The 24,533-nt window shown below is 48.5% G+C and overlaps 2 protein-coding genes across 6 annotated transcripts; one reads left to right on the top strand and one right to left on the bottom strand.

Annotated features, from left to right (window-relative positions):
• Positions 1 to 108: 108 nt before the first annotated feature.
• LOC122370428 (beclin 1-associated autophagy-related key regulator-like) lies at positions 109 to 6,290 on the bottom strand. 3 transcript variants are annotated; one of them, XM_043346046.1, is made up of 3 exons: positions 6,033 to 6,290; positions 3,657 to 3,773; positions 109 to 1,964 (listed from the first exon to the last, which is right to left on the bottom strand). In XM_043346046.1, exon 3 carries the CDS (start codon positions 1,764 to 1,766, stop codon positions 393 to 395), a length of 1,374 nt encoding a protein of 457 aa, XP_043201981.1. In that variant the 5' UTR covers positions 1,767 to 1,964; positions 3,657 to 3,773; positions 6,033 to 6,290; the 3' UTR covers positions 109 to 392. The 3 variants fall into 3 exon arrangements, with proteins under 3 accessions (XP_043201981.1, XP_043201983.1, XP_043201982.1); XM_043346048.1 differs by having other exon boundaries at positions 3,635 to 3,773; positions 6,033 to 6,092; XM_043346047.1 differs by having other exon boundaries at positions 6,006 to 6,039.
• Positions 2,073 to 23,907, top strand: LOC122370429 (protein lifeguard 2-like). Of its 3 annotated transcripts, XM_043346050.1 has the most exons (7): positions 6,409 to 6,431; positions 9,832 to 9,915; positions 12,395 to 12,661; positions 18,323 to 18,507; positions 18,797 to 18,941; positions 21,352 to 21,627; positions 22,064 to 23,907. In XM_043346050.1, the coding sequence occupies exons 3-7, from the start codon at positions 12,413 to 12,415 to the stop codon at positions 22,211 to 22,213; spliced, it is 1,005 nt and encodes a 334-aa protein (XP_043201985.1). In that variant the 5' UTR covers positions 6,409 to 6,431; positions 9,832 to 9,915; positions 12,395 to 12,412; the 3' UTR covers positions 22,214 to 23,907. The 3 variants fall into 3 exon arrangements, with proteins under 3 accessions (XP_043201987.1, XP_043201986.1, XP_043201985.1); XM_043346051.1 differs by lacking the exons at positions 6,409 to 6,431; positions 9,832 to 9,915 and adding an exon at positions 2,092 to 2,290; XM_043346052.1 differs by lacking the exons at positions 6,409 to 6,431; positions 9,832 to 9,915; positions 12,395 to 12,661 and adding an exon at positions 2,073 to 2,290.
• Positions 23,908 to 24,533: the final 626 nt, after the last annotated feature.

Here is a 24,533-nt window from a genome sequence, read left to right as displayed (position 1 = left end):
GTTTTTGGGTGAAGGTGGAAGTATACCGTTTCGATCGTCTCAGTAGTCAGTAGAAACGCGCTCTAACTGCAAACTGTTCGAAATCAAGTCAACGTTCAAAACATCCGCTTGATCATAAAATGCATTTCATCCAGTCACAATCATATAAAGCACCATGTACGTACATTCACAGGATTGTTGAATTCAATTTACGGGAACACACAACCCTTCCTGGGCAACGCTCTTACAAAAATTCATAATAATATTAATCACAATGACAACTCGCCATTGACTGAACACTAGCCTGCCGTGGTTAGTCGGGCATGTCTATCACACGGCATATACAATTATACATGCATCGCCATCACACTTTCACATGAACTGTCAACCCTCCGTCGCCTGCCACGCACTCCCTACCGGTTGAACCCGCGCAGGAACGAGGCCACACTGGCGGCGGCTGTGGAGACGAGTCCAGCGGCCACGCTTGCCGATCCCGGCCCGCCCGGCTCTCCACCGCTGACCACCTCGTGTGGCACCTGCTCCCAGTCGGCGTCCGAGTCGTCCACGGGACTGGGCCGCGCCGCCGCCTCAGCCGCCTCCAGCGGGTCGCTGAAGTCCAGGTCGGCGCGCATCGACTCCTCCATGGAGGCGACGAGCGCGTCCGGAGGGCTGACTGCGCCGCGTCGGCCCAGGTCGCCGCCCAGGAGCAGTGTCAGGTTGTAGGCGGTGCGGCGCGGCTCCAACAGCGCCGCGTCCACACCCGCGTGCAGGCACAGACACACAAGGTTAGCGTTCAGCTTGGCCACGCGGTGGTTGAACTCGCGCTCGGACATCTCGTAGCGACAGAACTCGCTGTAGCATAGCCGGTTGCGCGGCCGGACGTCCATGTAGAAGGCGATGACGTTGAGCAGCTGGGCCGTGTAGGTGAGCGCAGCCGACAGGTTGTGCACGGGACTGACGGAGCCGCTGGTGGGCGCCGGCGTCGGCACCGGCTCCTGGCCGGCGGCCGCCCACACGTGGTAGGCCGAGTAGTCGCCCGAGCCGGGCAGCGTCGGCTCCACGACGCGATACTGCAGCTCGCCGACGGGCTCCAGTTGCACCCAGCGGCCGCGCACGTACGCCAGGCTCTGCGCCTCGGCCAGCGCCGACTCGGTCTCTGTGAGCGCGGCCGGCGGCCGGCCCAGGCCCGGCCGCGGCTGCACCTCCGACACGGGGAACACCACAGACACCAGTTGGCGCACGTTACCGCGCACATTGCCCTTGAGCGCGTGGCGCACGATCTCCAGCCGCTGGCCCAGCCGCTCCGTGCCGACGTGCGACGACTGCTGCCGGTCACGCAGGTCGTTGAGGCGCACCCTCATGCGCGGCTGCCGGTCGCGCATCTGGCGGCTGGCGCGCCGCGAGGCTGCCAGCTGCGCCTGCAGTTGAACAATGCGCGCGCGTCGCTCCGCCAGCGCCGCCTGCAGCAGCTGGACGCGATGGCGCGCGGCCGCCTCTCGCTCGCGCCGCTCCACCTGCCGCCGCTCCGCCGCCGTCGCGTCCTCTACCGCGATGGCGTAGTTGATTATCTCGTGTTTGAGCCGAAACAGCTGCAGCTTTCGGTCGGCGAAGCGCGTCGGGAACTGGTCACGCGAGTGTCCAAAATCACCGGTACGCACACACAAGCGGCAGTAGAAGTTTTTGGCAGTGCGTTCGCACAGCGGACACTTTTCGATTCGGATGAAACTGCGCAGTTCATCCATGGACGTGGAGCCCGACAGTGGCGTCAGGCTCTGACGCACTTCCATGATGGCGTGTATGCTCGACTACTGGACACCAGACGAGACTCACATGTCCCACTTGGACTTTTTGGGCTGGACGTACAGGTTTCCGTCGTCAGCCTCGGCCAGGTAGGTGGTCTTGGTATCCACCTGGGACCGCATGTAGAGGATGTATCCCAGACAGCCGGCCAGCGCGGCACTGCCCAGCACCATCACCACCTTGTTCTGGGAAGCAAACGTGGTTGGTATGAGTAACGGAGCTTCGGCAAACAGAAGCGATTGTCGGAATATCGATAAGATAGGTTATCGGTCATGGGGAACGTCCGAGAAAGTAATACCTTATCGGTAGACGTATTGTGTACACATCGCCATGCTAACCGTATCGGCACCAAACGGCGGGGGTAGCGTTAGCGTGGCATTCCTCTCATAGTGGTAACACACGGTTCGAGTGTATTGGCACATCCAAAAAGTGTTGAACATAACACTATCGCAATTCATCGCATCGCTGGCGGACAGAAAGCTTCCCGCGGGACGAGGCGGACAAAATCCAGGTATGGCAAAGATGACTGTTATTGCTGTTGCGTGCTCTTCCTTCTTCCAAATCATGGCATTACCGCTTGAATTCAAAGACGCGTTTTGCATGGACCGAGCAGAGTAACTACAGTGACAAAGGTAACGATTTACGATAGTGACACTGGCCATCGCACGTATCAGTACATACTCTCATTATAAGTAATGCTCGCCGAAATCATGTCGCAGTGTGCTTTTATTTTCAGTTATCTTCGCACACAAACGAAACGTTCCACTACGCTAATCTTCGTATGTACAAGCCTTCGCCCGCCAATCTACGGCCATCCCAAGTCCCAACACACTGGGACCAAACGACCCTCCGCTATTATATTACTCTCATTCGTCGCATCCACTAACTTACCTATCCGCTAACCCGCTAACCTGGGTCCTGTTTCATGGCCGCTGCTAGCACGCTGCTACCATGCTGCCAGCGCATTTCGCGAGCTGACATCATAGTTCGTGGTCTTGACACTCAATGTTGGAGCGTCCGAGTTTGTTGATGTCTCCATGGAAACCAAATTTGCCACGTACGGTGGCAGCGTGCCAGCAGCGGCCATGAAACACCGCCCTGCTTACGAGTGTGACAAAGGGTCAGGTATTTTCTCTATACCGGGGTCAGGAGTGGACCGCCCCGCTCCCAACCCTTGACCCCCCGAGCCCGACTCCCCCCCCCCCATATCCAACCGTCACGCAGTGGTGTGACGCAGTGTGACCCAAGTAACAAAGTGACGTCTGCCCAGCCCAAGATTCTTAACGATAGGCGCGACATCAATCGGACATCGGCAACGACTCGGTTCACAGTTGGCCGGCCCGCTACGGACACGATCCTGGGCTGGAGAGGACAATATGCAATACCTATGCATACCTATGTATTCCCAGTTAGAGGCCCAGCCGATGTGATTGAGATGGTGAGCCGAAGCCGACATTTCAATATGTTCTGTCTGCCGAGTACCGGGCATATTTTGTTGGGGAATGCAGTTAAGGGGGCAGAGTGGAGGTTGAAGGGGTCACGGGACACGGAAACAGTCCTCCAATGCAGGTTTGTGCATGGAAGGATAGGCCCAGACAAAGCATTACGTGGACAAAGCTTCATATAGAGGATGAATTGCAATGGATGAAATGTTAGACAAAAAGGTTCATAAATAGCAATACTCCCAACTCCCAAGGGCATGTCAAATACTAATGAGGTAAATGTGATATGAAGAAATGCGACAAAAGGGGATGAATATTTATTTGTGGAAAAGCTGTATATGCAATTTGTGTCACAAAAAAAACATATATGGGTCTGGTTATGATCCACCCAAATATATGTTAATAAGGAGTACCTGTCCTCATGGATAAGCTTACTGGCTTGGCATAAAGCTCAAAGTTGACAGCTCTGAAGACATTGGTTGTCCTCAGTTTTCTGATCCCTTCTCCAGGCTGACTGGAACTGGGAGCCTTTTCAGTGTTGTTTGTCATAACCTGTGGAACAAAACAATTAATTAAATCACACCTATCATGAATGGATTTCTAGAGCATTGTTTGTCTATAACATATTTTGCTAAATGACATCACTGATACCAGGTCATATTCGGGTCACAGAGGTCAGGAAATTGAGTGTCACAGTATGAATCCAATTATACTAGGGTCATTAAATACTTATTATGTGATCAATTTTACATTTTAAATTATATGATGTGGGTTAGGGGACTACTGGGGCCATCTAAATACCGAGTTAAAACAAATTTTACATCCATTTTGAGTAGTTTTCTGCTTTTTTGCCATACGTTTGCCAAAAGTAGAACCATTAATCTGAATACTAAAAAGGTTACCAAAGGTTACCAAAGGTTACTATTTACCAAAGTATGCAAGCAAAATGTCAAATACAATAAAAACTTTGACATTAGCTTTTCTGCAGTCTGCACACAAGCACAATGAAATGATTGAAGCAAATTAATCATATAAATTTATGTGAGCAGCATATGAAATAGGTTTGGTATAAGGATAAAAGTATCTTGAGATATGGAATGAATGGCACTAGGTTTCTGACTAATTCATTTCAAGCAGCTTTAACTTGCCCATTCTAGGGAAAGTCTTGCTCTTTTGTTTGGGTAGGTAATTCTTTTTTCTGGCTCAGGCTGATTGTGTTAAACTTGAAATGTAAGGACACCTCATAATTCAAATTCAGCACTGATACAATGGAAGGCTGTATTAGTATGTATGTATCATTTGTCTCATCGTCCATCAAATGGTGGTAGGTACTAGGTAGTAAATCAGGCATCAACTTATTAGGTCAGGTTTGGTTAGGCTTGGTTTGGAGCCTGTTCCAGCACCTCCAGAAACATCCAGAAAGCTCTAGAATTCTCCAGTAAGCATTCCAGTGCCTCCAGTAAGCTCCAGAAAGCTCTAACCAAAGCTCCAGAAACCTCCAGTAGCCTCCAGTCATTTGCACGGTCCACATTTCACTGGAGGTGCACTGGAGGCTCTCGTTTAAGCCACGAGCCGCTGGGAGGGGCGGGCATAAAGTTGCCCCCCTTTACGTTTCGTAGAATATCTCCGAAACCTGATGAGCTACCAATGTGAAACTTGGCATAGCTTTAAATGAATACCTAGGCTATGTTTTAGGAAAGATTGGTGGTTGTAGCACTTAATATGACGGTCACAGTGACGTCATAAAGTTTTGTCGTTTTCCAATATGGATCGCTTCTGATGTCGCTGAGAAACACACATGTGAAATGTGACACACATGTGAAATTACGCATGTAAACAACAGACTTTTGACTTTTGAATTTCTAATCTTTCTTACTAAAATTAAAGCAAATTTTGTTTTTCAAGAGTGAGGCATCATCATTCTTTTGGTATCCCTGACACCAATCTCCAGAAGTCTCCAGATTGTGTTCCTGCGCCTCCAGTAAAACCTCTGGTAGAGCCTCCAGTCAATAATTTCTACTGGAGATGCTGGAACAGGCCCATGGTGATAGAAATAAAGCAGATGTCACACTTATTTTTCCAACCAAGGAGAGGCACTGTAGGTTAAGTTGTAGGTTGTAGGTTTTAGGTGGTAGGTAGGTTTTATGTGGTACTAGGTAGGTTATAGGTTGTAGGTAAGGTTAGGTCAGGTTTGGTTATGCTTGGATTGGTTTGATTAGGAAGCATCTCTGCCTCTGGGTATAGCGCCTCTCCTAGGTTAAAAAACAAGTCTGACACCTGCTTTACGACTTTTGCCCTTGGTTTGGTTTGATTAGAAAGCACCTCTGGGGGTGGACATTCATGGGAGGTAAATAGAGGGCGCGTATTTTGTCTTTGAGACCGCAACACAAATTGTGGCACTTTTTAATAATAGGCATTTCAAAGTCTTGTAGCTTGTAAATTATTGGACTGTGTACGATACAATTTCTAAGCTTTCAAAACATTATTTTTGCTTATTCAGTAAGGCGATCTGTTGCCATTATGAAAATGTGCCCCACGGCCACCTTTCCCGAACGTTAACTCCTCTGGGTATTGCCTCTCCTTGCTTGAAAAAAGAGTGACACCTGCTTTACGACTACCCCCATCGAACACCATCAACATATTATGTCATGAACATGTCATAGATATATCGTGATGGATCCAACTAAGGCTATATGCGTCGTATCGAAATGCACCTTGAACTAGGTATATAAGCCCATTGACCCAACAATTTAATAGACCCAACATAAATTATTTCTAAATGACCAAGGCCATATATATGACTGCTCATACCTTGATTACTTCTATTATTCCATAACCATAGCACACAAATACGAAAAACATTGCGCCGCGTATATATCGTCTCTATTGCCTACTTAAGGTTCACACAAAATAAATCAATCTAGGGAAACGTTAGTGATGTCATAAGACTTCTATCGGCGGACAAAGTTTTGTGTTTGAGTCATGTTTGAGTGCTTTATCAATAATCTGAAATACCTATCATCACTGAAGATACGACTTTAATCAAATTTAAAAATTGAATTAGAACCACTGAAATTTCGCAGTCGTCAATCGAATAAAAGTCTAGCGACCTTTATCAGTAAGTCATCCTCTGACGTCAGTAGTTCGGAAGCCATGGGGGCCCCATCGGCCCCAGGGTATATAGCCTTGGGTATATAGAACAACAACCCGGTTTACATAGCATATTTGACGGGGCCTTAGCTCGTTAATTTGGCGATAATTTCGATGCAGTGGTTTTCGAATATTCAGAGGGGATCATTTTGTAAATTGTTCAGCACCATTGGCATCTTTTGCAACATCACGGACGGAGATATACAAACCCTATGTAAACGCGTCTAACCATGGACGACTGAACAACGGGTACACCAACGACGCGGAAAGCGCCCATTTTACCTGGATGAGTTACATAGAAGTTGATATATTTTTTGAATATGGAAAAAATAGAGTATTCTATTATGACGAGTAAGGGCCGCCCCACACGAGTGCGTTTTTCATGCGGTACGGTTGCGGTGCGGCTGCCGCACGTCAGGATGCGGCACCATGCGGCTACCGTGCGGCTGCCGCACGTCAGACATGCGGCACCATGCGGCTACCGTGCGGCTATCGTACGGCATCTTGCGGCGCCATGCGTCATCCATGCGGCGCGGTGCGGTGTCCATGCGATACGGTGCGGTTTCTTGCCAGGAGTCGCGGCTGACAAGAAAAATAGGTTTTAAATGCAGCAACGTACGCAAAGTTAAACAAATGATGCTTTAACATATCCTCTGTTGAATTCAGAGTCTACCTGACCCTTTTTCATGGTGGATTTTGACTGCTCCTAGCCAAAATATGTCAATCTGTGAGATGCTGTCCACGGTGCCGTGCGTCGCGTTGCGGAAAGTAGAAATGGTTCCTACTTTCCGCAACCCACCGCAAGGTGTCAGCTCATCAGTGTCCACACTCACTTCCGTCACATCGGTAGCCCGTCAATAATATTGACCCTAATCACCACTAGTGGGTAACTTTGAAGCCCCTATTGAACTATCGATCATGAACCGATTACAGACATGCCCGAATATCCAGACCAGTATCGGAATACTCGCAATGCATATGAGAGATGCACCACTATCCGTGTCACTTGCAAAAATGAAGAGGCGTCAGGCTTGTTCGGAGTTCGGACTGCAATAACTAGGCAAATATTGAACCGATTGCGCTGTAACTTGGCATGTCGGTAGACACACACCAACTTTTCATACATCATAATAATGTATGTATCAACCATGATGTCATTATGGTTGGGAAACTACTGCACATGCGCACGTTCAGGGTGCCAGTTTAATATCTTTAGAACGGCTGCGCCCATGACCCTCAATTTGGTATGTACTTTTGGTATGAACTTCGCGAGACCTGCCGAATCGAATGCTATGCGATGTTTTCCTTTGACCAGCTTCGTGACCTGAGCGGCTCTGACCTGAGTGACCTTGACCGGAAATCAACATCCTTAGTTGATCTCACCCAAACAAAAAGTATTTTTGTTTAGGTGTCGACCCATCTGAGCATGGAGAACACAATGGTACAGTCCACAGCAGAAGTAATGTGTGGTTTCAGTCATGGGTATGTTCTGCTTCTGAAGCTTAGGAACGATTAATCAGACTACAATGAAACTTTGAATGTAGCTTATATGTATCGTCACCCTTGAAGCTGCAACTTTAGCTATTGACATCTTCTTTTCGATCACTCCGCATTAAACAATCGCCAGTCAAAGCCAATCGTTGAGATTGGTAAAACCCTACATTACTTTAGCGGTGGGCTGTACTAATATCACGGTTCTGCGACCATTTTTTCCGAAGTTATTTACCAAAAACCGATCCCGTGCCTTGGGTCCCTTGACCTGCCCTCCGAGGTCACTGAGACTTTGGCACCGCTGTCTGCAAGCCACTTCGTATGACATTCATGACCACAAATGTCGTTTGGGGTCTCATGACACGATTGAATTATTGGTATCAAACTGTTTCAGCATAGGTACCAGTAAAACGCCCTTTGGGCATTAAACGAGCGAGCGAAAGGGCGAGCCTTGCACGTGTGGCATTGCGGGGGATACTTCCAACTGACTTGTGCACTGCACCCTACTAGCCGGTTTCTAGCGTTGTGCCAAATGTGAGTCCAATCGGCCCAGCCGTTCTAGAGATCTGGAAGCGGCACCATGCACGTGCGCACGTGCCAACTGGGCCCCCAACTCCCAACTGACTTTTGCACGGCACCCTACTAACTGGTCCCTAACCGTGTACCAAATTTGAGCGTAATCAGTCCAGCCGTTCTCGAGATCTGGAATCGATCCCTGCACGTGCGCACGTGCAGCAGCACCCCAACTGTGGCAGATGGAAAGACATTGTCTAGTGGGTGCCTACTTGTATGCTAAGTTTCAGCGTATTCGGCCCAGTAGTCACCGAGATATTGCAATGCTACAAAAGTGACACCTCTTCGTTTTGCACGTTGCACGTGCATAAGGGGTCACCCATATGTATCGAAAATAGTCCAATTCTCGGTGGAAGGAATGAAGCTACCCTACAAAAATTACCGCGAGCAAATCGGTCCAGTGGTTGTGGAAATATAAGCTTCACAAAAGAGTATAGTCGCAAATCACAAAATACCTCACGCAATTTGCAACGTGTCATCGAAACATGCTGCAATGTGGAAGTGACCAGCCGCGAACCCGGGACCTTTGAATTGCGAGGCGAGTTCGCTAACCATTAGGCCAAGAAAAGAAGAGGAGGGCGCCATTTGTTTATGTCGTTGCCATGGCGACGACGCCGTACGGCGCCGATGCGGCAAGCTTGCGGCAGCCGCATCTCGCCGCATCTCGGTGCATCCTGCCGCATTGAGCCGTATCGTGACGTGCCGCACCGCATCGCGACGTGCCGCATCATGCCGCACCGCGCCGCACCGCAACCGTACCGCATGAAAAACGCACTCGTGTGGGGCGGCCCTAAAGCCACACTCATAAAGCAGTTATTTTTAAATTATATGTACCAGAAATAACATACTAACCATAGTTTAAAACTTAGTCTCAAGTTAGTTGAAAAGTGTATAGTTGATACTAAGATGGAAGGAGTCAATGACAGGCAAAAATGGCGCAGCTGTTCCATTCTCAAAACGTGTTCGCCAACAGGACTTACGTGACGCTAGTGACATCTATTAATGTAGGCTGGGACGCTGATTGGCTTATCGAGTCCGTGAGCAGTATCACGAACTTACGCCAGTACAGGATGGAGGCAATGTGCGCATGCGCAAAAACTTGTGCTCTCATGGAGGGGCTTTTGGTACCTCGGGCAGCGCCCAATGGTTTTTGGACCTGTTATGGCCTCCGCATCGAAAAACGCTAGATAAAAAGGTTGTAGAGGAAGCTTGAGGCTACCTTTGCTCACAATAACATTGGCACTTTATCTTTTAACTTACGTGTGAGGCTCGCTTGAAAAAGGTCGATTTAACATGGAAACCCTATGGGGTAGTAGTTTTTGAGCGCCCATTTGGCCTAATGCTACCAAATGTTACTGGCTACCCCTGATCGGCCCCATAACCTTGGAAAATTCAGGAATATTGGAGAAGGGCTGCTGCGGTGATAGTGTGACACATTTGGATATTTTGGGTTTATTCTTCGTCCAGCTTGCTTCATTTGGTAAGTACTTTTATTGGTGTGCTCTACTTTCTATCCGAATTCAGTCGAATGCTGAGCTTTTGTATTTCCTGCATCATCTTCTGTTGTAAGAGTTGACACATCGAAGGAGCAGAGCAGTAGGCGGAACTATGGTCAAGCGTGCCCATATTTGGGAACGCATTTTCGTTCCCATGTTTGGGAACGATAAACCCAAATATGGGAACGCCATATAGGCATTGTTTTAAACAAGAAGAAGAACCGTTAAATGACCTACAAAAAATATAAAACAATCGTGAACCGCCTGATATTTGTCTCAATATTGTTGGGAAAGAGTTTGATATTGTAAGGCCCATCATATCTTCAAATCGTTCCTCTTTTTCTAAAGCAGTCCACCACCCGGGCCGCGTGCCCAAATTTGGGAACGCTCTCATACACTGGCGCTGCAAGCGTTCCTTATTATAGGAACGGCGTACCAAAAATTGGGAACGATTTCACCGATGCCTTTCACGGGCTCTTTTCATTAGCAAGCATCACGTCCAACGCCGCAAGTTATTGTTAACGCCACAATCATAAGATGACCTTTCCGGCAAGACCTCCGCATACTTCGCCGGGTCTTCTGCGCTCTTATTCCCGTCGATCCCGCAGCGGGCACGCCCCCCTCTGCAGGATTACCTACGTAATTCACAACGCTCAGCGACGTTCAACAAGGTCTTCCATGCCTATATCCACCGTCCGCGCCGAGGGTGGAGGCATGTAAAGCACCTGTCTGTTTAACACTGATAGTTGACGAGCACAAGTAAGTATCCAAAAATGGGAATGCTGAAATGTTTCACTCTCAAAACACCTGGTCCCAATAAAAATCTACTTTTTTCCTTTCTTAATGAGTGTAAGTGGCAAAACGCCTGGTAGGATGGGCACGAGAAATGATCAAAATCAGCATAAAAATTATAAATAAGCCACACAGGGCGACCTGTATAAAAGAAATTCGGGGGGCGGGGGGGGGGGGGCGGTTGCCCCCTGACCGATAGCTTGGGAACGGCTGATCGGAGCCAGACTTGCAATGCGGTCGAGCAGACAATCCTAATTAGTAATGCAAATTATCATCGGGATGCTTGGGGGGGGGGGTGCGTGGGGGGGATTGCCCCTTGACCGATAGCTCGGGAACGGCTGATCGGAGCCAGGCATGCAAGGGGGCACTGGAAAGCGTTAGAGTAGACAAGCCTGATTAGCAATCGGCAAACTATCATCGGGATACTAGGGGGAGGTGTGTGGGTGTGGGGGGGGGGGGGTGTGTGTGTGTACTAATTAGGATTGTCTACTCGAGGCATGTTATGAGGCATGGATCCTCCAAGCAGCTTTGTGACCCAAGTGGCTTTGACCTGACCTTGACCAAAGGTCAACCTCAACATCCTTCAGGGACTCAGTGTTTAAAGTGAGGTGAGGTGTCTTTCTGCTCCCGGCGTTTTATTTTCCGGGTGGGTTAAGCCCGTCCAGCGTTTAGCCCTCGGGACCCATTCAGGGTCGCAGTTATTTTCGCCGATCGCCCCAGTCGAGATGCAAAGTTAATAGTCACGAAGCTTATTTAGGGCCAGTCAAACCAGCCTAGTCCGGAGTTACTGTTAAATATGCATATAGACGAAAGAAAAAAATATGTAGAATAGATGAATTTCGAAGTCGTATAATCCTAGGCCCCAAATAAACTTCGTGTGACATTTAACTTTGCATCTCGAATGGACCGAGCAGCGAAAACAACCGCGGCTCTGAGCGGGTCCCGAAAGGCTAAGCGTTAGACGGGGTTATCCCGCCCGGATAATTAAACGCCGGGACCAGAAAGAGATCTCATTTCCAGCACTGCAGGGTCTGACTCTAACCCAATAAAAAGTATATAATTTGAATTTTGATAACTCTGGCCACGACAAGAACGATGGTGCCACAACCACCGCTCTGTCGCTGTTTGTGGCGAAGTTTTTAAGTCAAATATCAAACCCCTACTTTGGTACATACACTTGACCTGATCTCGGGGGTCACCGGTTGGCCTAAGACCCTAAAATTGGACACCAGTTGCTGTTTGTGATGACACACCGCACATGCTCGCTTCTCGCAGTGTTCTAGCACAATTAGGAGCGAAACGGCTAGGGAGGGGGTCTTATCCACCCCCTCTTCACTGTGATCGTGAACAGTTCATATGAATGTTCATGAACTGTTCATTGTTCACTAAAATTTGGCTGATGAAGTCACTTGTTGGTGAACAGTTTGTTAATGTTTTTTTTTATTTTAAAGATTAAATAAACACCAAATTTTGGGGTGGGTAGGTATCTACCCACACAATCACATAGTATAGCTCAGCCTTAAGTAACTATGGATGAAAATGTTTGCACAAATTGTCTGTTTGTGACAAAATTGAACCGTTACATGGACTCATAGGATCAACGTAACATTAACGTGAATGTTTTTGTTTGTGCTGCAGAGTAAGTAAATCAAATCGCCTTGTTTGTTGCAGGTATCTGCGAATCTGGTCATGAATAGCCAGTACCCGGGTTACGGCTCGGAGGGCGGTCCTCCGCCCTACCCAGGTGCACAAGGCGGATACCCACCTCAGGGTGGATACCCACCACAGGGCTACCCAGGCCCCTACCAGCAGCCGGGGTACCCGCAGCAGAGCGGCGGCTACCCGCAGCCCGGCTACCCGCAGCCGGGAGGCTACCCTCCGCAGCAGGGAGGCTATGGACCGCCGCAAGGCGGAATGGGAATGCCGTTCATGCCCAGGGTGAGTAATGATACAGTGTTGTTACACCGACTGTTCAGATGAGTACTGTCTCTCCTCAAGTCTTCCAAGCTCCCCTTACCTATGGCTGTTGAAAAAAAAAAAATACTAAGGTCACCCATCCAACCTCCTCAAGGTCCTTTAGCCAGCTGTTTTTAAAACCGTTTGCCACTTCCAACCTCCTCAAATCTCATCAGTATGTGGCAAACTTCAAGTCGCCTTCAACCTCCTCCGGCTCCTCTCAATTAACATTGAGGAGGATCTCTGCAGGAGAGTAGGAACGCAGGCACTGATGTAATGCTAGCAGAATTATTTATAATGTAATGCTCGAGTAGTTTTAAAATGTTGATTGCTGTGGGATAAAGAAAAATAGCCAACTTTTTGTTCAAAGAATTAGTAGGTATTTTTCCAGTAGTTGTTGAAATTGAAAATAGTTTTCCATTTCAATATGGGCCTTTATACCTTTTTCTTGATTGCATTATTGTATTTTTCATTGACTCACCTTTTATGAGGGGTCATGATGTCATATAGAATTGTGTATGTAGGTATGGTTTGTGCGTATGAGCTATATAACTATGTTCTAGTTACGTGTGTACTCGAATGTGTGTGTATGCTCGTCACATGGATGCGTTTGTATTTTGATAAATTTAATAACCATGCTGAAATATGTTGACCAAATGGGCGGAATGTGAAGTGGCGCAAGTTACTGCAAGAAAGAGACAGATACAATGATTGAAGATATGATTATATGAAGTATAGAAATTGCATATAGCTGAGTCAGCTGATGGCGGTGCCAATCTGAAGTCGGCTTTAGAATAGGCTCAAAGATATGGAGGTGGCCCTAAAACAAAAATGTTGAAATCTGACGATGTATTTACCAGCCCGTAAATCGAAGTCTCTTATCCGTCTGACGTCAATGACTGATATGAAGACAAATTCCATTTTGCACTAACTGCATTGTTCGTGCGTCCGACCGACAGCCGTGGCCCGAGCCCCGGAGAAAACGGACCAGCTCACCGCCCGGTGGCCCGTCGCGGAAGCGGCACGCCGACGAGGAGTCGATGATAGGAGGCCTGCAGAACCTCTCTCTGAGTAGCCTGCGCACACAGCAGAAGTCGCGCTTCGAGAGGTGGCAGGAGCTCGAGGCGCGCCTCTCAGAGCAGCTCTCCGACGAGGAGGAGGACCACCACCAGAAGACGCAGCCTCGCGTGGTGTTCTCGGAGCAGCTGGAGAGGATCGTCAACTCTCCGGCGCCCGATATCATACCCGTCTCCAGACCGGACGACACGTGCACCGCGCTGGTGCTGTGGCGTCCGCCGGCCGTCCCCGTGTCAGAGGCCGACGAGCAGCCACCAGTGAGCCCTCCCCGCCAACCGAGCCCGCCGCCCGTGCCGCCCCAACAGACCGCCTACGACTTCTCGCCGTTCGGCGCGCCTACCACAGGCGGGCCGGCGTGCGCGTTCAGTGTGCCGGGTACTCCGGCGCCCCCCTCCACACTGTTCCGGTTCGGAGGAGGGGATCCGGTCACCTCATCACCCTTTAATTTTGGAGGCACGACTTACGGTGGAGATGGCATGTCAGCACCAAAAGTGCCCTCCAGTTGCTTGGATGTTCCGCTTCCCCCATCAACGGACGACGAGGCGATGGAATTGTGAGAGCGGGTGTGTGTCTGTAATATCCGGCAGTCAGGGCCAAAAGCTGACTAATCTGATGGCCCACAGTGCTAATCAAGTGACTACCGTGGGGCTAACTATGTTCGCTATCGACAGTCAGCGGTAATGCGCTTTTTAGCCGCGACTGTTCGCGCATTATTGCAATTGCTATGTATGTTTTATTCCGCTGCGCATTTTGGCAACACATTGCTCGCTTTGTATTTGGCTTTTGCGTTTTTGCCTAGACGCTCTTTGATGTCGCCTCATGATGACTTAAGATGTCGCTCAAATGTCAGGAATAAATACAAGAGTGCAATTAAATTCATTTTCCTTCAAAGGAAACCACCTCGTGGCGGCGTTCCATCTGGGATTCCTCCAACAGATGTGTCTCGCCGAGCTTTCGAGCCTGCTTGCGGTCCCTGTGAACCTCACTCTCTGATCACCAACTGGGGATTATATGTTATGAAACGGATTTTAGTAGTCGATATCCAACTGATAAAATGACTCGCGGGAGATTATGGTGCTCGAGAGATGCTGTATGGAATGAATACAAACCGCCACGGTAACTAACGGCTAAGAATCGAGCATAAAGTTGTTTTAAAATATTTGACTTTGACAATTGACGGGCAGCGACTGACGATCGCCGAGCCGTGGACAAGAAACGCCACGAAAAAGTGAGCTGACAGACACTAATTTCCAGCCCGGCTGTTCGGCCGCCGGAGGTCGAGCATAGTGCGCTGTGTCGCCGCTCCCGCGGGACCGCTCGTGGTGCGCAATGCACCCAGTGGCCGACACTGTCTGGGCGTCCGGCGATCGATAGACGACTGTCTGCTGGATACAAGAGAGTCCCAACTCGGCCGCCAGCTACCGTTTGCGTGGCCGACCACTCGTTTGGTGGTTAACTGACGACATTGATAATATCACATACTTCCCAATGAGACATATCACACACACGCCAATACACGTCATTCACCGTAAATTGAAGCTTTGCGTATCACTCAGGAACAAGTTGCTCTTGCTTTAGTTTGCATGATCCGGCTATTATTCTGCAGTAGGGTCCATCTCCATCTCTTTCCACGCAAACCAATCATTACCACTCTCGTGCGCCACGTAAACTCGAACTCATTTCTTTCATCGCGATCTACGACATAGGACATAGTTGGACATAGGATAACAAACATCGTTGATAATGCCGGGCATGTGATTGTTCAAATTTACCGGAAGTTCGACGATGTCGGAGAAAGCAAGGCAGACTCGCGGTGGTCAGTGGTCACCGGTCACACGTTACCCGTGTCTAGGTCATCTGTGTGCGGTGCTGCAAAATGATTTCAGTGTAACTTCACCCCGCTTTATGAAGTAATGAAAGACCTGCCACGTTGTGGCAAACCATCCCTGCTGCAATACATCATGCATCCCTACATTTGTGCTCGAAATTAACGCTTACGAATTCAGCACTACATTAAGTTTTCGATCTACATTAACCCTCGCCCCGTTGGGGGGGGGGGGGGGGGGCAATTTGGCCCCCCCTGTGGTTTTTCCTGAATAGCAACGCCAAATTTTCAGTACCTTCCCGGGCATCAATTTGACACCTTCACACCGAATTTCAAGTCTTAGGTCACCTCAGGTCAGGAGTTATTGAGGTCAAACTGAGGTCATGTTCGAGCAAAAATGAGCAAAAAACATGCAATCTTGAAACGCTCACCAAATTTACAGTTACCAAGCAATTTCAAAGTTCTTTATATGGTCTAGTAGACAACAAGCGGTGCTACAAAACTGCTATCTCGGATTTTCAAAATTTTGGGTTTTTGACCCCCAAAAACTCAAAAAATTGATTTTTTGAGAAAAACAAAAAAAAATCCAAAAAAAATTCCGAATTTCGAAAAACCGGAATATATATGATAGTGCCTGTGCTCTTCTATATACATACCAAATTTCAGATCGACATCTCGTTTTTTGGCCAAGTTATAGCGAAAAAAACTGTTCAAAAATGATGACGTCAAGTTTTTGAACTCAATTTTTAGCGATTCTAGACCACGTAGGGCAAAACAAAGACCACCATTGAACTCCCCGTGACGAGCTGCATCGAATCGACACCCATTTTATGCAAAAATATCAACTTTAAAATTTGACTTAATTTGACCTGACCTTGACCTGACCTTGACCTGACCTTGACCTGACCTTGACCAAAACGTGACCTAAGCTGGCCCAAAAGTCTGCCTGACCCACATAATCGCATTTGTCATGTAAAATGGACCATAAAACATCTATCACACGAGACTTTCATATTGTGACCCCCCAGTGACCTGATCTCTGTGACCTGACGTGGTATCAGTGACCTCAAATAGCAAAATATGTGTTTGAAGAACATTTCCCCATGGATGATTTTCAATGAAATGCATTTTACTCGATTTTACAACGCATTTCTTGAAATGCCTGTAAACGGTGAAAATTCGACCTTTGACCCGACCTGTGACGTCATCGGTTTGACCTAGGTCAATAAAATTGGGTCACAAGGTAGTTCCCTGATAGAGCTATCCAACACCGTTTGCCGCTTGTCGCTAGGTTGCGTGGTTCTCTTCTCGAGATCTTAGGGGGGGGGCAAATTGCCCCCCCCCCCCCAACGGGGCGCGTTGCTCGGCAGAGCCCAACGGGGCGCGGGTTAAAGGGACTATCCCACCTTTAACATGGGGTTTGAGTTGAGATAGCCAAGTTTGCGGCGAGGTTCAGAAACCACTATCTATCTAGGTTGCAACCCCCGCGGCCTCTTGGTGTTGAAGAAATTCGTTCCCTTCATTTGAAAATGGGCCTTGCGCAAGGCCCTATCTTCAACATGGAGCGACCGTTAGTGTGACGTCACCTCGTTTAGTCATTCTGATTTGAATGGGTTTGTTCGTTGAAAAATTGCTTAAAACTTAGTATGAACTTTGTTGTGGTGCCTACAGAGTAAAAAGAATCAGCTTTATGACAGTAATGTGGCCTGGGGAAGGAGGTAATTTTGGGCTGTGACGTCACATATTTGAAAGTTTGTGTTTGGAATATGGGAAGCCTAAGATGTTTAATGAAAAATAAATGCCAGAACCGTGTTCCTGGTCATCCAATCTATAAAGTCGGGCACAATTTAACTGGTTTTAACAACATTTTAGAAGGTGGGATAGTCCCTTTAAGTGTCCATAAGTGTTCGATCGCGCTCTTACCAGTTTCCGGCACGGGCCCGGATATGACTGAGCTATCCGCACTCCGAGTGCGGCAACTGGGAGAACATCCGGGCATACACTGACTTCCCACCCATTTACCGACCATCTCGCGATTGGGCAAGCACACACTTCGCCACGGTAAAATCCACCGGAGGGATGATGCAGCAGTTCTGCCAGAGACCGTCAGCCTTGAGTCATCGTTCGCTCCTTGTTTCTGGAACTGTTTGCATTGTGTGCCGTCACATTTCTGCATTTGCGCCGACCTTAGCCGCCTATCATAATCCTTCAGTTATATTCCTCTCGCCAATGTGGGTATTTATCCGTGGTGCGCCTGCTTTATCGGTACGATAATGGGTAGGATTAAATGTGATTTCGCGCTGCTATCGCTGCCCGATCGTAAGCCGATCGTCCTCTGGTGGTTCCCCGTGTTCAGAGTGACACTCACCACACTCGGTCGGTTGGGCGACAAGTACAGACTCACACCACACACTTTGACACATTGGTACCTAGAGCAACATAAAGCACAACACACCGACACACCACATGAACCCTTACCACCAGCTGACTGGACTGGAGCCGCCCGGCGTCCTGGAGCCCTGCCGGTCCAGGGGCTTGCTCGGCGGGCTGCTGCGGGGTCGGTATACTGGCTGACCCCAGTTGCGCGATCACCGTCAGTTTTGTTTTTATTTTGAAGAGGTGCTTTAATATAGTTAATGTTTTGCGCCGATCCATCACTGAAGTTGTTAATTGTTTTGTTTTTTTTTATTCTGAATGATATGAACTGAACTGAACTGAACTGCCACTCGGCGTCTTCTCAGATGGACCATGGTCAGGCGGACGTGCATGTCACCACCAACGATGACCCAAAGGACGACGACGTGGCCGGCTTCGGCTCCAGCTTCTCCAGCAAGGCCATCCGACACGCTTTCATCCGCAAGGTGTACCTGATCCTGACGCTGCAGCTCAGCTTCACACTGGGCATGGTGGCGCTCTTCACACTACAGTGAGTGGTAGCAGTAGTGTCATGAAGCCCTGGAGCTAGGGTCTCCGTGGCGTTTCCAGTAGTCGCACCCTAAAGCCCCAATAAACAAACAAACAGGCGTTTCTCCAACGAAAAGTTTTTTTTTACAATTATTCGGTTATGAGTTTTGTCATGTCATGGTGCGAAATTTGTCGAGCAAAATGTATGCCGATTCTGAAGTTTCTTCAGCGTTCAGTCACCACCGTTTCCGAAATTGACTTCCATGTTGTCCTGAGTGACCACTGCTGACTGTCGCGTCTTTTCATTTCAGTCATGACGTGAAGCTGTTTGTGCAGCGCCACCAGTACATCTACTGGGCCTCGTACGGCGTGTTCCTGGTGACCTACATCACCCTGATGTGCTGCGGCAGTGTCCGCAGGAAGCACCCCTGGAACCTCATCCTGCTGACACTCTTCGTGAGTAGCAGCAGCTCTGGCAGGCGAAGCTGACGGTAGAATATCCGGCCGTGATGGAACGCGCATCTGATGCATCCCGAGATTCTTACTCGTATACGAGATCTAACTATTTAAGGCAACCATGAATAAGACGATAGAATGTGGCACATATCAGAGAGAACCCGTTCCCTTGTTCAAAATTTAATTTCATTTGTCGTTCACCAATTTTTTTTCTATTTATTTATTTATTTAGGCTCGTTACAACATCCACTTAGTGGCTTTTACGTTGTAGTGTCAGTATACATGAAAATCATCTCACATCTCGGGCATAGATAAAAAGACAAAAAGAAAAGTAAAATACAAGAACACGATAAGAATATTAAAATACCACGATAACAGCATCTATAAAATGTTGAGGTAAGCTAAATCACCATCCAATAGGTACATGAAATATATGTAAAAGATGACAGTAAATGGAGCGGTACTAATCACACTAACGCATTCTCTCTGATGTTCTTCCTGCACTGCCTAACGGTCGTCGCCTCCCGGACAGCTGGTGGCGCTCCATTCCAGCTAGCCACGGCGCGGTAGGTAAAGAAGCGCCGGGCACGTTCAGTGCGCACCTTGGGTAGCTGGAGCTGCCCAGCTTCAACGGCCCGGGTGCTGCGTGCTGATATGTCTGCGCGGGACTCGACAAGAGTTTTTAGATTTGCGGAATAAGTTCCGTCTTTTAGAATCTTATGAATCGTGAGAATATCCTTTTCCACAATAAGTTTGTCTAAATTTTGCCAATTAAGCTCAGCGAACAACGGTGTGACGTGCACGTTGCGCCGTGATGAGGTAGTGATTTGGGCAGCATGATTCAGCACCTTCTGGACTCGTTTCCGCTGGACATCCCTGCACCCACCCCAAACAGTAAGGCAATACGCTATATGTGGAAAGACCAGAGCCTCAACAATGAACTTTTTTACTGCGGTGGGTAAAGAATGGGAAAATTTCGCCAGCCCTGCCAAAGTTGCGTATGATCTCCGGATCACCATCGAGACATGGTCCTCCCACTTCAGCTCGGGGTCCAATGTGACGCCTAACACTTTCATCTTGATTGCTGGCCGCACCTGCGCACCAGCAAAGTTCACCATAATGTCGCCACCAATGCCTTGTTTTGGCATGCCAAAAAGTATCATTTCGGTTTTAGCCGGATTAATTTTAAGTCCGTTTTGGTCATACCAGTTCTGAACGATGGAGAGCATATCCTCCACTTTGTGTTTATGACTATTCATATCGTTTTTGTTGAAACTGTTGAGAAATTGCGAGTCATCGGCATACATTACAATTTTATCGCAAACGACATGGGAAGCGACATCATTAGTGAATAACGAGAACAAGATTGCTCCCAAAGTGCTCCCCTGTACCACGCCATGGGTGACAGGAAGGAGGTGTGACCCCCCTTTTACTATCTGACGCCTACCGTCAAGCCAGTCGGAAAACCAGTGCCCATCCACACCGTGCCAACCTAGTTTATCCATGAGTCTGCCATGCTCGACGCTGTCAAAGGCTTTGGAGATATCGGCCGCAATATTTGACACCACTTTCCCCTTGTCAGTTTCCGATATTATTACTCTGTAGGCACCACAACAAAGTTCAGACCCAGTTTTAAGCGATTTTTCAACGAACAAACCCATTTAAATCAGAATGACTAAACGAGGTGACGTCACACTAACGGTCGCTCCATGTTGAAGATAGATATTTATTATTCTGTCTCAGTCTAGTCATTTAGGACGAACGCTAGCTATCAGTTGCGAGTAACAACTTTTTTGCATTGTACATTTTGTCACAACTCAGTCGTGTTAAAGGGACTATCCCACCTTTAACATGGGGTTTGAGTTGAGATAGCCAAGTTTGCGGCGAGGTTCAGAAACCACTATCTATCTAGGTTTCAACCCCCGCGGCCTCTTGGTGTTGAAGAAATTCGTTCCCTTCATTTGAAAATGGGCCTTGCGCAAGGCCCTATCTTCAACATGGAGCGACCGTTAGTGTGACGTCACCTCGTTTAGTCATTCTGATTTAAATGGGTTTGTTCGTTGAAAAATCGCTTAAAACTGGGTCTGAACTTTGTTGTGGTGCCTACAGAGTAAAAAGAATAAGCTTTATGACAGTAATGTGGCCTGGGGAAAGAGGTAATTTTGGGCTGTGACGTCACATATTTGAAAGTTTGTGTTTGGAACATGGGAAGCCTAAGATGTTTAATGAAAAATAAATGCCAGAACCGTGTTCCTGGTCATCCAATCTATAAAGTCGGGCACAATTTAACTGGTTTTAACAACATTTTAGAAGGTGGGATAGTCCCTTTAATGACGCGTCGTGCAGTCCTTTTCCCTTGATGTGTTGGCGCAGCGTTTGATGGCCGTCCTCTCCCCCGCTCTACCGACAGACGGCTGCGTTCACCTACATGGTGGCCATGATCTCGTCCTTCTACAACACTTACATCGTGCTGCTGGCCGTGGGGCTCACGGCCGGCATCTGCCTGCTGCTCACACTGTTCGCCGTGCAGACCAAGTACGACTTCACCGGCTGTGGCATGTTCCTCTGCGTGGCCAGTCTGGTGGTCGTCCTCTTCGGCATCGTGGCACTTATTATCGGCATGTTCACGCCCATCCCGATCCTGCAGCTGGTCTACGCCGGCCTGATCGCACTGCTCTTCTCCATGGTGAGTTGTAGTCACGGGCGGGGAAAACCCTGACCTCGTCATGGTCAGTCGCAGAAGCGCGGAGCGGGGCTGGGAAGGGGAACTACCTCATCTCCATTTCCAGCCCCGGTGACGGACGAGGTATGCTGAATAAGAGACGGGCAGCAGCCGATCGATCAGATTCGTTCGGTTATTTGTCGTATCATCTATGGAACCGGTGGCATTTTTATAACGTCACTGGCCAGGTCCGTTCATAACGCGTTCGTTTTCAACCATTCCACCTCTGTCTCTACGATTGTGGGTTTGCTGCAGCTACTATAATGTAAATCATCATTGCGTTAGGCAAGGCTCACCTCTGCGGCGATGACGCGTCTGTGCCTGTTCAGGTGTTATCTCTGACGTGCTGTATGACTCAGCGGTGTGAGTCACCCCCTCACCGTCTCTGTTCCCCCCGCAGTATCTGGTGTACGACACACAGCAGATCGTGGGCGGGCGCAAACACGAGATCAGCGCTGAGGAGCACATCTACGGAGCCATCGTGCTCTACATCGACATCATGCAGATCTTCCTGGCTCTACTGCAGCTGGTGGGGTCCTCGGACAACTGAGACTGCTGCTGCCACCTCCAGGAAAAGGTCGCAACTATACTTTCACCGCGCCCACTTGGCGGAGTGTGAACATTTCCGTACACTTTCTCTCTGGCAGCGGCCAGCACTTAAAGGATATTCCTGTATGTTTTGGTTTTTGGCTTTACTTGCTACTTCTTGGGTGTTAATATTTACTATGGTTAGTTAAAATCACTCTGCAATAGTGTCATCACCGAGTGTCTTGTGAACTAAGAAGATCGCATATTTTATTAATGTATTAGAGTAGTTGTAGGGTTAAGACTTACATACATGTTAGATCCCTAAATTAATTGATTATCTAAAAGTCAGCCCAAATTTCGGTTGCTTGATTTCCTCTACTCTGGATCTATAAATTTCCAGGCTAAATTATCAGGATTGCTGAAAAAGAGCAGCACATTTTTCGAGCGCATCTAAATTGATATAGTTTTGTGTAGCCTGGTACTCTGGTGTTAGCTGTTGTACTTTTGTTCGTGTTGTAGTGTAATGTATATTATCCATGGGATATTATCCATGGGCTTGGCGTGCATTGCTTACCTCGATCGGCGCACTACATAGATGACGTAATTAGCCCCTCGGCGGTCCTGACGCCTCAGACGTCGGCTTCGAACGCTCTGCTGCTGCAGTGTCGTCCGTGTCTAGAAATACTTCACACTCACACACCTATCACAGTGTTGTGTTCGGCGATGCGGACTCGCGCCGCGGCCGTGTCAGTGTTGTGTTACTGTGATGTGGCCGTCGAGAGGGTCTCGATGCTGAGCCTGTAGCACTCTACTGTAGCTCGAGTGCCATCCGCTGGATGGGGTGCTGGATCGGGAAACAGCAGCGAAAGGAAGGACGTGGCTGGTCAATTTAACCAAGGACTGCAGAGAAATGAGTCATGGATTAATGTTTCGAGTCGGACAGCGACTGGCCAAGATGAAAGAAACGAATTATCATGGGCCGGTTGAAGCAGTGCCACGCACACTGATCGCTGATTGGCTGGCTGGATCCGCCGACGTCGCTGATTGGCTGGCTGGATCCGCCGACGTCGCTGATTGGCTGGCTGGATGTGTCGGCGTCGCTGGTTGGCTGGCTGGATGTGTCGGCGTCGCTGGTTGGCGGGCTGGATGTGTCGGCGTCGCTGGTTGGCTGGCTGGATGTGTCGGCGTCGCTGGTTGGCGGGCTGGATGTGTCAGCGTCGCTGGTTGGATGTCGCCGTCGCCGACTGTCTCAGGGGCCTCCCGTGGCCTCCTATCGTTCTGTTTTATGTCGTTGGCTCTGTGTTGGGTCGCCAGCCGTCGGCCTCTGTAGGATCCGTCTGTCTGTGCATTTGATGTGCTGCCAGTAGATACGAACGGTTTGAAGTCCACATACTGAACGCTGAAAATACTGCGGTCATCCTCCGTCAGGACTGGTGTCGATTTCGTGTCTGCCCGTGAACTTGTCTCGAATGGGCCTCCAAACGGAGCTGCATCATGGGCAGATTTTTTTAAGGCCAAATCACTGTTGACGCTCTGAATTCCTATAAGTTAAAATATCCAACTTAGTCTCATCGCCTCACCGATGGCCTTATGCTAAAGCTAAATTTTAGATCATCTCATTATGACTTTCTGCTTCGCTGATAATTGTGTCTCGTAGTAAAACGTATCGTGGTAAAACATAACAATAGTTTCAAAATACACGTTTAACTACTTCGATGTTTTGCTCATAATTGGTGGTTTTACACAGATAGTTGATGTGTGCTTGTGCTGTCACACATCCCCTTCTGTCGTGTTAACTTGTAAGTCAATGCTGGTATGTTGGTGTTTTACTAGGTCGAGTTTGTTGGTGGTGGTGGGTGGGGGGGGGGGGGGCGGGGGCGGCTTAATGTTTAAAACGTGGGCGTCGTGTTATACATCTAGGCCTGGTAGGGCCTGGCAGTAGCGGCGGAACACCTTCAATTAAGGGGGGCACTGCCGACTTTTGGTCCCATTCTTTCCATGCAACGCCCTTAGGGCTAATGTTAAAATGCCAAAATCAAAGGGGGGCACGGTGCCCCGGTGCCCTCCCCGTTCCGCCGCCTATGGGGCCCGGGCCCTGCTAACCATTTTTGTATCTCAGTATCACCTCTTTTCCTTTGCCTGGCTAGAGTACCTTTGACATGAAATTAACCAGCAAAGCTTTACTTTTTTTTAAGTGACTCCCGATGTTTGAAGTCAAGAACTGCATTCTCTCGCGGAGTGACTACATAGGTGCCTTGGTACGAACTCGTAGTCTTATGGAACCTTGTGCACTGTTAATGTCACATGGTTTTAGCTCAGGCTAATCAAAACATGTTTCGTAA

This window comes from Amphibalanus amphitrite, unplaced genomic scaffold, assembly GCF_019059575.1.
Source record: "Amphibalanus amphitrite isolate SeventyFive unplaced genomic scaffold, NRLGWU_Aamphi_draft 001131F_arrow, whole genome shotgun sequence".
Taxonomy (NCBI): domain Eukaryota; kingdom Metazoa; phylum Arthropoda; class Thecostraca; order Balanomorpha; family Balanidae; genus Amphibalanus; species Amphibalanus amphitrite.
This window is presented reverse-complemented; position numbering and strand designations above follow the sequence as displayed.

What these genes read in the sequence shown, in the direction of transcription:
- LOC122370429 (XM_043346051.1), top strand. Translation starts at nt 12,413, where the DNA reads ATGAATAGCCAGTACCCGGGTTACGGCTCGGAGGGCGGTCCTCCGCCC. An exon ending in GTGGCGCTCTTCACACTACA is followed by an intron (nt 18,508 to 18,796) that starts GTGAGTGGTAGC and finishes TTTTCATTTCAG; the next exon opens with TCATGACGTGAAGCTGTTTG. An exon ending in TCATCCTGCTGACACTCTTC is followed by an intron (nt 18,942 to 21,351) that starts GTGAGTAGCAGC and finishes CTCTACCGACAG; the next exon opens with ACGGCTGCGTTCACCTACAT.
- LOC122370428 (XM_043346046.1), bottom strand. Translation starts at nt 1,766, where the DNA reads ATGGAAGTGCGTCAGAGCCTGACGCCACTGTCGGGCTCCACGTCCATG.